This window comes from Lepisma saccharinum, chromosome 8 (genome assembly GCF_977018435.1).
Source record: "Lepisma saccharinum chromosome 8, izLepSacc3.1, whole genome shotgun sequence".
Taxonomy (NCBI): Eukaryota; Metazoa; Arthropoda; class Insecta; order Zygentoma; family Lepismatidae; genus Lepisma; species Lepisma saccharinum.
This window is the reverse complement of record NC_139236.1, coordinates 61,754,534-61,767,752: the sequence shown is the minus strand read 5'-3', so window position 1 is coordinate 61,767,752 and position 13,219 is coordinate 61,754,534. Positions and strand designations below refer to the sequence as shown.

Below are 13,219 nucleotides of genomic sequence, written 5' to 3'. Positions count from 1 at the left end.
AATGTGTAATGATTTTCGCAAGCTTTATGTGAGCATTTGGAATTTACTGGAAATTATTGTGGAAGTCAGTTTGAAGCGTTGGAGAGGAATTAGCTCAGTTTAGAGGTTTGTAAAGCGCTATTTTTTTTTAGAAAAATATGGTACAAAAAGTAGTTTACACCTAGTTTCCCAGCGAGCAGCCATTCCTTGTATTTTCCCGCGAGGATATCAAGTTTCTCCTTTATCGCACAACGCGAGACCAACTTTGTGTTCTGACGTCAGGCGTGAAATGCCTTGTTGTTAGGTTAGGTCTGTTAGATTTGGTTCTCTTAGCATAAATACACTGTAAATGTATTATTTATGCTTAGAGAACTAAACTTAACAAGCTTAACCTAACAACGTAGGCATTTAGCCTAACATTGAAAACATTCCGCGGTGACAGCAGAACGCAAGGTTGCTAGCGCGTTGTGCGATATGGGAGACCCGAGGATCAAAGGGGTGTCGTGTTTGAGAGTAGATACCACGTGATCAGTTTCTGAAAGCTTTATGATACGCTATTTTAGTGATAAGAACCAGAAATACTCTTTTGCACCCCACGCATGTGAAGTACGCGTAGATGGCAGTAGCAGTACTTGTCTGCAAGACGACAGAACACGAATGCTTCTCGTACCTAAATGCAATTGCGTTTAAACAATCGGAACTTGCGCCACGTTTAAACCACTGGTTGCCCAATGAAAAACCGTGTAAAAGACAATGTGGCAAGAAAGATTAACACGTAGTACTATACAGTACACCTTCCGATTTGTGTGGTGCGTTCGATGACTGGATCTTCGGGATTGGAATTCCTAAGAAGTAGGAACCTTATGTTTTCGAAGTGACAATATCACAGAGACAAATTGTTGTCAGGAACTGACACATAAAAAAGGTAAAAAAGGTAAAGTGCTCCCCTGTGCTTAGCACCACGCCATGAAGGCGTATAGGGGGTGTGGGGGTAACGCCGCACACTTTCTTGATCCGGTCCTGAGTGGGGGTGATGTGATCAGCATCACGCCTCTGACTGTCTTTACCCCCCAGGACCTTTAGCATGGTAGTATAGTATAAAGGTTTATAGTATTCTGTGATTTCAGAGATCGGTTTGTTCATTGAACTCTCCAGCCTACTATTGCTTATTTTTGTGGGAGCAGGAAAAGGTTTATTATCCATTCTGTGCTTTCAGCTAGTCTGAACTGAGCGATGTGAGCGTGCAAAGGTCCCAGGTTCCACTCTAATTATTTTATCATTATGTTTGTCCCATCCATTTGATCCTTATTGTCGCCATTAACCCGATAGGAAGAAAAGAGGTTCTGTATTAAATAACCCCAGAAATTCGAGTCGCATATGAAAATTCCTTTTGCAGAAATAGGTGTAAAACTTTTGCTTTAATAAGTAAATCGATATTGTATTTGTCATTCGTACTAATTCTCAGTGGAGAAACGAAATTATTACATTCAAAGCTTTAAATATTCTTCATATTATTAATTAAATATGAAGTTCTTGTTTTTGAGCGTGAACATTGAAACTTGCTCTTCGTGACATGTCTCAGAAGATGAAAACCGAATCATGATAATGAAGAAGACATGTTAGTGGTCTCTGTGCTTCCATCTGGTGAACGTTTCTCGAACTACCGTTTTCGAGCACGATCTTCTGGAAGTTTCCCAGCGTCACCTTCCACATGTAACGTTGTCTGAAGTGCGTGGAAGTCTAGTAGCGCTGCAAGAGGAACGCCATTTCCGAAATTGGTCCTCAGCGCCGAACCTAGCCGAGCAAGACGGTAAACAAACAAATAGGGAACGGCGGAAAACACTCGCCGCAATAAACGTAATGCAAGAGTCCATTACGGCGATTACCACGCCATCTCTCGAGCATCGCAAACACTACAGCCCGCGAAAAGCAATCTGGAGGAAAACGCTGGAGCAGAGGAGTGTTTGCAGAACATCCGATGTCGGCGAGACGCCCCCCTCTCCTCCCTTCCTCCGCCCCTGCAAACTTCTCGTTCAAGGGGAAAAAAAATGGAGCACTGGCTGGTGTTTCAATGTTTACATAACCATTTGATCTTCGGCAGGGAGATATGGTCCGGACCGAGGGACAGTCTGTGATGGTCCCCGGGGACCTGTTGCCCGCTTGTCTGAACTTTAGCTGTGCCGGTGAACAGTCGGTGTAGGATTAGGGCTTTAATAGCTAAGGCCGGTGAAGCGTTTATCCGATGCGAGAACCACACTCGAATAAGAATCAGCATGTGTGTAAATATCTTATAAGTGAGTTTTAACATAACATTTGTCACAGATGATGTGGGAAATCTTGTCCATGTACTGCCACACATTATTCACATTCACATCTTTGGAGAAAGTTATCTTGTCTTCTCACTCAACTGCACAAGTTTGTTTCAAATAAGAATCCTACATAAAATGTGTTTGTTCTAAAGTGTACTTAAGTTGCGGCATGATAACAACGTTATTTTAACACTTATCAACGCTCAACACCAGTGGCTGCGATTAGGGGAAGGGGGCGGTTGCCTCCCACTTTTCGCCAATTATATTTTTATCCCGCACTATGCTAAACCTTATCTACAGAGGTACATATATACCGTCTTTGCCTCCCCCCCCCCCGTTTTGGCACTTCTTCTCTCCCGGTTTTGGAACCCAATCGCCGCCACTGCTCAACACTTATTGGTCTACCATTTATAGCCTTTGCGAACTACACAGAAGCTCATATAATCTCTTCTCTTTTCTTACCGAACTTTCTCGCTTCCGAATATCCGATTCTTGATCGAATTAAACATTACTGACGCTTTACCAATGACATTACAGTTCTTCTACAAAACTATGAAAACAATAATAGGCACAAGCAGATGAATATTGATTGATTGATTTGGTGTTTTAAGTCCACTTTATGCACAGTAAGCCTAATCGTGACTGGACCTACAGTTTAAAGTGGAATCCGAACCACTATGTGACTCCACCGGGCATCGAACCCGGGACCCCTTGATTACAAGGCGACGACGCTACCACTGCGCCATCTGGGAGGCCAAGCACATGAATATAATCACAAACAAGCTCGGACTATTTGCGCAAAAAGTGGACAACTTTTAATATTGAATTTTATGTTGTCTTTCATTTCATTCGTCTTGATTTCGGTCCTATCCTCACCACCTATTTCATTTCCTCACCACCTATTCTGTCCGTTCTATTTCTGCCACATTTTACTCTGTCTTTCCTCTCATTTCGCACAAATTCATTATTACCAATCCCGTAGAGAAAGGGGTTGAAGCCTGGCGCCATGAACAGAGGACGACATTTAAAACTTTTTTTTTGACAACAAAGTCAGAATAAGCGACGGAGAATTTTTAACCTTGGCAGATGCATATTCAGGTAACACACAGGTGGAAGTTTCCCAAAATAGTAGTAATAGATGTTCTTCGGACACTAAGACAACTGAAATATTCTTAAATATGCTAATCGATTTATAAATCGGAAATGCAAACTCTTATATTATTCTTTAAAGAGTTTTAAAATTCTTCCTCATTTCAAAATTTGTATGATGTAAATATCACAAAGCGTGTCATTAGAAGAAAATCTGTTAGAACGTACATAAAATGTCAGTGATTGGTAGTGCAGGGATGCGGCAACCCACAATGCTGCCCAGAGCGCCAAAATACCTATAGCTACGCCTCTCATTTGTACTGCCTTGTATCGAACCTAACTGAAATCGCGCCAAAACTTTCCAAAACTTTCCACGCCAAAACTTTCCAACTGGAAATATTTGCGCCGATCGAATCTATTTAGATGCACAAACACAGAAAAGAGTGAGTGAGCGTTGGTGGGAGAGCTGAAAGCCTGCTAAAACATTTCTTCCTTACCACGCACAAACTCGTACTGTACAATTGGGCAAAATGTCTCCTCCGTCACTCGACGCCTCCTCCACGAGCTCGCAGCTGCTTGCCAAGGCGAAGAGCAACAAAAAACAAAATGTGTCCGTTAATTGCCTTCGCGCATTAAGAGACTTAATTATTCTAAAGTTAATGAAAGCAGACGGGAGCATCTCTTAGCCGAGGGACGAGATTTGAAAGCTGTAAACTTCCACCGTTCATAAACTTTGCTTGCCGTTTTGAGATTGTTTGCTGTTTACAGAGCGACGAGTATCGTTACAAATCCTTCCCCCTCATAGCGCAATAACGTTACAAGTCCACCCCACCCATTTCTCCTGTTTTCTCTTCGTGGCTCTCACGATGCTGTATTGTTGAACGACAAGAATGACGACGAGATGGAAATTTTCTGCAGGACAAAGACGAGAAACTCTCAGATCCTTTCCAGCTCTCTCTCTCTCTCTCTCTCTCTTGCATCTTAAAAGTTTAATCATGAAGGCGTTTAAGGCAGAAACTTGTAATGGATTCTCAAATCTCCCGTCTTCGTAATTAGCGTCTATTCTAATTACTGCGTCTCAATTAAAAGATTATGCTATTCTACGAAGTGTTGAAGGGATGCTTGTAGAGCGCACGGGAAAGGGAATGGGGAGGGGCTTGTAATGTAGCTCGGATGTGACGTGGGGGAAGTTGAAGAGCGCCCAGAGAGAGAGATACAAGCGACGGGGAGGGAGGGGCGCAGGGAAAGCTCAGATCATGCAAATTCACGAGGGCGTATTTGCAACTACAAACCCCGGCTCTTGTTTGGGAATTAAGACGTCTCTAATTCCGAGAGCCGGGTGGAGAGGAATCTTTGTGAGAAACCGTGAAAAGGGAAGATTTTGCGTCGAGTGCTGTTCGGCTACGAAAACAGTCGCATTTCTGCCGGAAAATGTCAAGAGTGGTACTTATCCATTTAGAAATTTATTAATGTTTCCCCTGAAACACAGTTAAGAAGCTTTGCTTCAGCCAATTATATGTTTCTCGATAGCACGCGGACGCGTCTGTTAAGTTCTTTCTACAATCTCCGAGACTCGGTTTCATGATTTCGCGGAAAATGTTACGGATCAAGGGATGCACGGGCAGGTGTTTATGCAGAACTTCCCATCTGGATGGCAGTGCAAGGTCGTTCTTAGGGGGGGGGTTAAGGTAAATTTAGCACCAAGATGACCATAAATTGGGTCTTTGGTGAAAATATCTGGGTGTTAGGGGATGTCGTGGGGGTGTGTATTAATCGTGCATGGATTCTATCAACAAAATTGTACACTTGAATCCCAACATGTTTTAATTGGGAGATATCAGTTTCTCTATCCATGTATGGGTATCATATTGATGAACAATTAAATTATGTCTGGCGTGAGCAGCCTCCCCCCCCCCCCGACGCACGGGACCTCGAGGAAGTGCCCTAGTGCCGAAGTAAAAGATGGATATTCTGTTGTAGAATTTAGAAGATGATAATACAGCTAAAACGCACAGAGCTACAGTGAAGAAACAAAATGCAATTAACATTTTATTTTTTAAAATAATTAAATTTTAAAAAACCGGCAAAATTACTGAAATGCGACCAACAAAACATCAGTTTTTTTTTGCGTTCTAACTGAAGAGACAGACAATGACCACTAATGTACTTAACTTCAAGGTTCAAACTTCTGAACATTGGCTATGATCATTTTAGTGATAAGTAATTATCATTACACCGCTCACATCATGCACACACACACATGTGTTTGTAATGTGAGGCGAGAGGTTCAACTTTCAGACTAGTAAGGCTATTATTTTAAACTTTAAGGTTACATTTTAGCAATAAAAGTGGTTGTGGTGGTTGGGGGGGGGGGGGACAGAATGAACTTGAACCCTCCTTTCTGAAAGCGGCTCGACATACTTAATGGGCTTTAGCTCTTCGTTCACCTTTGAATCCCCTCTATCTAGATGTTATATTATCGAATTTCACCTCATACAATGTCATATTGCTATGTTTATTTGTTAGCGATAATTGATAATACTCCCATTTTCAGACAGACAATCAAGATGTTTAATATTCTACACCCACTTAGTACGCTACTTCGTTGAATCCACCAAATTTCATCTTTGTACCTTCTGTAATTTCTGGGTAATCAAGAAATATCGAATGGATCGACTGCTGACTCGAATAAACCAATCTGCCTCCAATCGATAATATCTCGCCGATGGGCCAAAATACAATACTAAAAATAATGTTTGAGTGCCATTAGCAGCCTAATGCAGTGCCTTGTCATAAAAAACTGTGTAAAATAATAATACTGAATAACATGACATGATGTACAGTAACGGACACTTCTGGGTTGTAATGATTCCATTGAAAATGAACGGGTTTGTTACAACCCAGAAGTGACCGTGACTGTACAGCAACAAACATAGTAAGTATAATAATTACAAGAACGCAGGTTATATTCTAAGATGCCGTTTCTTTGAGTATTTGCCTTACCTTCCACAGAAATCAAGACAAATCACGCCTATGGTTTAGTGTAGTATGTTAATTCCTCCTTTGGGTTTAATTTTAAGCGATAAGAATTTTCTACCAAATATGTGAATTCGCTGCGGTGGCTCAGTCGGTAACGCGTCTGACTACCATGCTAAAGGTCCCGGGTTCGATCCCCGGTCAAATCCGGGAACTTTTCTAACGTTGGAAGCGGCCCCGGCGCCCACCCAGCGTCGAATAACATGGGTACCTGGGGGAAACCCTGGGGGGTAAAGGCGGTCAGGGGCGTGGTGCTGATCACATCACCTCCACTTACGACCGGATCAAGAAAGTGTGGGGCGTTGCCCCCACACACCCTATACGCCTTCATGGTGTGGTGCTAAGCACAGGGGAACACTTTACCTTTTATATTATTGAGTACATAAATAAATTCTGGCGCATGCTATATAGGTAATGTATACAGAATGGGAAGGAGTTCAGCTTTCAGCCGATCAAAGGTACCAAACATATTAATAGATATTGTTAGTAGTAATAATGCTATCTAAATATAAATATTGGATTGATATATAATTCTAATGCCCATAACAATATTTTTTGCATTTAATATTTATTCGTTCCAGTTTTTTATGAGAATTGAATTTGAATGTTTGTGTATTATATTATTCCACAATCATACCCAATCGTATTTGAATAGTTCAGTATTCACCTTTCTCATTAGAACACAAACTACACAGTTTCTATAATTTACAATCTGAGCATATTCACTTACTCTATAATATTCCTGATTTAATAGTAGATTTTTCAATTTGCTTTTGAACGATGTCTTGCACTTTATCATTTGGTACATGGTTGAATATTTTGATTACCATCTGTTCTGGTACTTCTTGAACTAGCTCCATGGTTTTAGAAGTTGTTTATTTCTGGCGTAGTGTGTTTGTTCTACTTGTCTTCACATAATTTTTCGTACATAATGAAATGTATAACGAAGGCAGGGTTAATATTTTATTATTTCAAAACGTTTAAGGCTATTTTCAATATTGCATGTTTTTCTCTTTGCTCCACTTTACATTAGTGAAATTAAAGAAACCACATCTCTTTTAAAAACTTTATTATTTCAAGTATAAGAATGTAAATCCTCCATTAAATTTATTACATATTAACTATAATTAGAACAAGTTATATCCACGTCTATATCTATGTCATCTGTTAAACCATATGTACAGTACAAACAAAAAAGCTCTTTTGAACATTGCAGTGTTTATCCAGTTTTTGTCCTATTTATTATTCGAGTATCACTAACCATATAAACCCTCCATTATCTACGGCCATGAACACGAAACAATTGTGCTGAAAATGAGATTATGAACGAAATGGCGTTAGGAAACGAAAAAAGCAGAGATTCTTGCCCTTTGAATTTAGAACTTGTGGGCATGTGAATGCAAATTTACCACTAACATTATTATATATAGGCCTTTGTGAACCTAATGTGGTAGCAAAAATGGGATGGGGTTCAGGAGATATGGATAAATCGCTGGAATTAACTATGAAATACTGAAAAAAAAATGGATATTGTAGTGTTCAATTCTGTGGTCATGTCTTTTTGATGCTGTAATGAGAGGGATTTGACTCCTCACTGAAATTTTTGGATAAACTTGTTTAACGCGCCCTTTTTTGTATTTGCAGGCAAGGAGAGGCACGTGGACGACTTCAAAGACGACGACAGCAACCAGAAGGACGAGTCCAGTGACGTAGGCGACGACAGGGACAGCAAGGGGGGCAAGAAAAAGAAGAGCAGCGGCGGCTCGAACTCCGACACCAAGGCCGGCAAACCTAGGCGCGCGAGGACGGCGTTCACGTACGAACAGTTGGTAGCCCTGGAGAACAAGTTCAAGACCACCCGCTACCTGTCAGTGTGCGAGAGGCTCAACCTGGCCCTGTCCCTCAGCCTGACGGAAACGCAGGTGAAAATCTGGTTCCAGAACAGGCGGACCAAATGGAAGAAGCAGAACCCGGGCATGGACGTCAACAGCCCGACGATACCGCCACCCGTGACGACGATGCCGACCCCGTACCCGACTTCCGGTCCCTACTCCCACACCAGCCTGCTCTATTCCGGTCACGTACCTTACCTGACGTCCGCGTCGTCGGCGAGCCCAGGTCTCCCTTACACGCTACCCCCCGCGTCGCAAACGTACACGCATCCATATTTCCACCATATCAACCACCACACGCTGGGCCACTCGTCATGAAATCAGCGGTAAACTCCACCTCCTGCCCGCTTCTGCGCAAGCGCCAAGGGACCCGGAGTCGCGGGAAATCGCCATAGCAACGAGGGACTAAATAATGGTGTGTTGCCGTCAAAGGGGAGAAAGACGTAACGCCAAGAAAGAAAAAATGACTATCGACATTTCTTTCCGGGGCCTAATGGGAAGTGTGTATCGAAATAAACCGGTTTGCGCTCTGACTGTGTACGCGCAGCAGTGGTAAGACATTCAAAACAAGGCAGCTATCAAGTTTTGGAGCGTTCACAAAGGCACAAGTTAGTTCTTTGACGCTACAGAACAATGTGCCAGAATAGCTCCCGACGTGAAGTGAAATTGTGTGTTTGCACTTTAATGATGGCTAATTCTATCAACGCCATATTTTCCCACGTCGAGAAATGTTCATTCTCAAGGAAGGTATGAATGTGTTTTGGATCATTATCACCAGTTTCATATATCCAAAATTCGCATTGTACACGACAAAATACCATTAAGTATTCATGAAACCTTCGAGAAGGTCTGAGAATGGCGCATTTGACATTTAAAGGCAAGAATAGGGATTCCTTCAGGATGCAGAAAACATGCTGTTGAGTAGTTTACAGTACTTTGGGAATGAAGTCATTCTACAGGAACCACCACCACTCACAAAACAACTCTGTTCTCGAAAGTTGTAGAACAAGTCTAATGGCAATCTTCTTATCAATCATTTCCCCACTCGGAAGTCTCTAAAACCGTCTTTAATTTGAGCTCCTATAAGGAATTTTCGAAATGTGATGTGACTTTTGTTCCCGAAAGTCATTCGCTTTTCAAAAAAAATAAAAATTATTGAAGTTCGTTGTCCAATAATGTATTTTATTCCCAAAGAATCGCTGTAGAAACAAAGCGTATGATTCAAGAACAACACATGTATCTAAAAAAGGCAGAATAAACGACATCTATTATGTGCAAAGGAAGCATAATTTTAACTACCGACTTTGCCTAACCATGATTTAACAAAAGACAGCAGTTTTCAATACTTTATTTTTCCAGAAGGTGGCAGCACATCAAAAGAAATCCAAATTCATTACTTAGTGATATCTTTCACTCGTTTGTTTGCAATCAGCAGTTACGAGCTAATCAAAACTACTCATAAGGCTTTGTATGACAAAGTTTGTTGTTCTCTCTGTTCTCAAAGAGTGGTGATTCAGTCAAAGATCCTGATAGTCTCTCTCTTACTTGTTCTTAAAATGTTTTGAAGTATGCAATAGGTTGAGACCATGTTGCTCTCAGAAATTTAATTTATCGCATACAAATTCGTAGCCTATTTTGCTAATTTCCGATCCAATAAAACAAGTCAAATCCTATTGTAGATTGTATACATACAAGGTATCACCGTATAGCACTAGCAGACTTCCACAAGGCGAAGAGGACATAGAAGCGATCACTTGTATTTCTATAATTTTGCTTGTGAGGTTTCGTTTCGATGCTACCAAACGCTCGAAACAACACTATTATCCTGTACGTATGTAGCCACGCAATAGATTCATGGTTGCCACTGACATTTATTTTCTCTGTCGAACAATGTACTAAAATTTTAGAACTTTACATCCTGCTTAAGCATCCTCTGGACAAATCTAATGCAAATGCATTCCATTTAGGGAATGGGGTAAACAATAATACTATTTTAGATTGTTTTGCAACATAATAAATAAATGGCACTGGCAATCATGAAACTGCACCGCATGGTTGCATATACACATGATAGAAAATGTCGCTTTTTCAGGACTCGTTGCGTCGAAAAGAGAAGCGTCTAAGAACAAAACATTACAAAAAACTTGTTCACCTTGATTCCATCTATGATGTGCAACAACACACTATATTAGAACTGGAAGAGAACGACGCTCCATACTACACATTATATCCATAATATCTTCCACTGTTGCAAAATATGGTGAGGACAGAGTTAGCCATTATTTAACAGATATGCGACTCAAGCACATACACAAAAAAGACAACAATTAAACCAGGACAATTGGTTGAACAATTGAAAGTGTTGAGTGAGTGTTTCTTTGTATATACAGGACGATTATTCGTGTAAATAGTGAGTGTTTCCATGACTAGTTTAAGCTTGAAGATTATCTACTTCAAGAACTTGCAATTTCTCAAACCAAATCAATACTTGTTGATTTTATTGTAATTATTATTATTATTTCGTTATGTGGAAAAAATATTCTGACGATATCCAATTCTTGTTGTCAGCAAGGACGATGGCTGTAGATAAATACATTATACCTGATAGTTAATGTGTTTTTAATGCACCTTATGGTATTTCCTATTGTTGACATGGCGTTTGTTGTTTATCAGATTGTGTTAAATATGAGTAGGTCTAGGATTTTTATGACTTAGCATATTTTTTTTGGTAAGGGTGATGTATTCCATAAATATATAGAAATTCATATTGTGAAGAAACTAATTTAATTAAGGTGCTTCTTAAGGGCATATTTTGGCATATTTGGCCATTTCTACGTGATAAAGCATATTTTGATGGATATTCGGTCATATTCAGCATATTTTCGCTTTTTCAAGAAATATACAGTCATTTTCCAAGTGGATTCGTTCTTACTCGCATATTCACTCGAGGGTTTTTGTTTTGGACTGCAGCAAAATCTTTTTCATTTTTAATTGAAAATTTACAGAAAGTATTCATTGTGCATTTCAACTCATCAGGGCCCATACAGTGAACTAAAAATAGTTTGTATATGAAAATATTTCAGCATAAGTTAGATATTGACGTTTGAAACAGTCTAGTTATAAGGGCATATTTTACAAATTATAGTACATATTTTGTAAACTTTTAGGCCATAAGAGCATATTTTATTTTGCATATTTTGGTGATTTTTTGGTCATAAAAATCGTAACCCTACATATGAGTATAAAAGAGTTCTTCTTCACAGATTTCTCTGCCTTTAGATATGAACGTAGCATCTAGAACGTGAATAACATTTTCACATAAATGCATGCCTCCTCCAATTTTGCTTATTTGCTTGTAAGAGCAGAAATGTTGGTTTTAAAAACAAAGAAAGAAGCCAATGGAAAAAACGTATAATTTGGTAAAAGTTTCTTAATTTTCATAAATATCCGAGAAAGAAAGAAAATTATCATTTTTTGTGATCCTGGTTGAAGGGAGTTATCGCTCACTTCGGAGAGAAAATGAAGAACCTGGCAACATTACACATTTGTGTTCCTGTTCGGAAATACGAGCATCTTCATATTTATTTGCCAGTCACTGATGACAACTTATTGGGCTCATAGGGCTAGAGCTCACCAAATCATTTGCCTGTTCTTATGTTATTGTTATTATTATAAGGAGTCTGTGTTTTTTCTTTCAGCAATCAACTCTCGTTTTCAAATTTAACAAAACAAAAATTACTGTATATGATTGTAAGCTTTGATGAATGTTATTTATGCTACACTGCACAAAATAGGCATTTCCCCAAAAATCCGGTAATCTCCCTTAGAATTAACACACATAAGATAGTATTAGAATAGATATACCACGCATTCTCCTATCTTATATAAACTAAGGAATATATAGGCTATAACTCACTTTAACGGTGTAATAATAGTAAGAAAGAGATCCATCAAACAGATATGTAAAAAAGAAATTCGTAACTTCTGGCAGTTTATTAATTAACAATTCTAAACTTGAGATTTCAAACAAGGACGGAGGGGGGGGATCTAGAACCCCCAGGAAATCATACCAAGCCCAAAAATTAAATAAGCGATATACACGATCATTGTTGTACATTATGAAGTTGACGTATTTCTGGATAATGGTAAGGATTAGATTGTGATTCTACAGCTTTGCGTTGACAGTGTATGATAAAATTTATGCAAACCATTGCTAGTAATAATACGCACAATAATGATGATCAGTAGCTTTACTTTTCATCAACTGGACCTAACATCTTTTTTATTGTATGCTAAAAATAACCCATTAATTTGTTTTGTTGGACGGCCACATCTCTTTTCATACACATTTTAGTGATCACAACTCGACATAAAGTTGATAAAAAAATAGGTGTTGTTATGTCTCTATTCTTATATAATCTTTTTACCTATAACAATAATTTAATCATAATTATTGACCTATTTTGCTAATAATATTATTATTAGATACAATCAATTTAAACATGTTGATTGTAAATTTATTATTATTATTACATGTGAAATAGTTGGTTCAGACTCTTCCCAAAATATAGTTATAGATGCTTGCCTGATTACAAGTTCGTCAGGTTTATAACGGTATGCACTTAAATTCAAAACAGATTACAAAGCAACACTCCTTTCTATAACATTTCTCAAGAGTTTTTCCAATAAAATAAAAGAGAATTCAATAAATTCAGTTACCCTAATCAGATATATTAGGCGCGTAAGGAGACATTTATTATAAATGAGGAATATATTTATATTATTTTCTGCCAGATTTTAATGTTCTCTTACACATGCAGAGACAGCATTATCAACGAGAAATTCATCGGATCATGATATAGTTTAACAAAATGAATCTCTATCTCTCTCTAGCCTTCTTAAACCCGAAGGTTC

The 13,219-nt window shown here is 39.1% G+C and overlaps 1 protein-coding gene across 1 annotated transcript in view; it reads left to right on the top strand.

Annotated features, from left to right (window-relative positions):
* Window positions 1-9,151, top strand: part of LOC145991814 (homeobox protein slou-like) — a 38,645-nt gene extending 29,494 nt beyond the window's left edge. The window contains exon 2 of the mRNA XM_083127860.1: window positions 8,058-9,151. Coding sequence (XP_082983986.1) covers window positions 8,058-8,623 — 566 coding nt within the window. The 3' untranslated portion in view covers window positions 8,624-9,151. The remainder of the gene's footprint in view (window positions 1-8,057) is intronic.
* The last annotated feature ends 4,068 nt before the right edge of the window (window positions 9,152-13,219 follow it).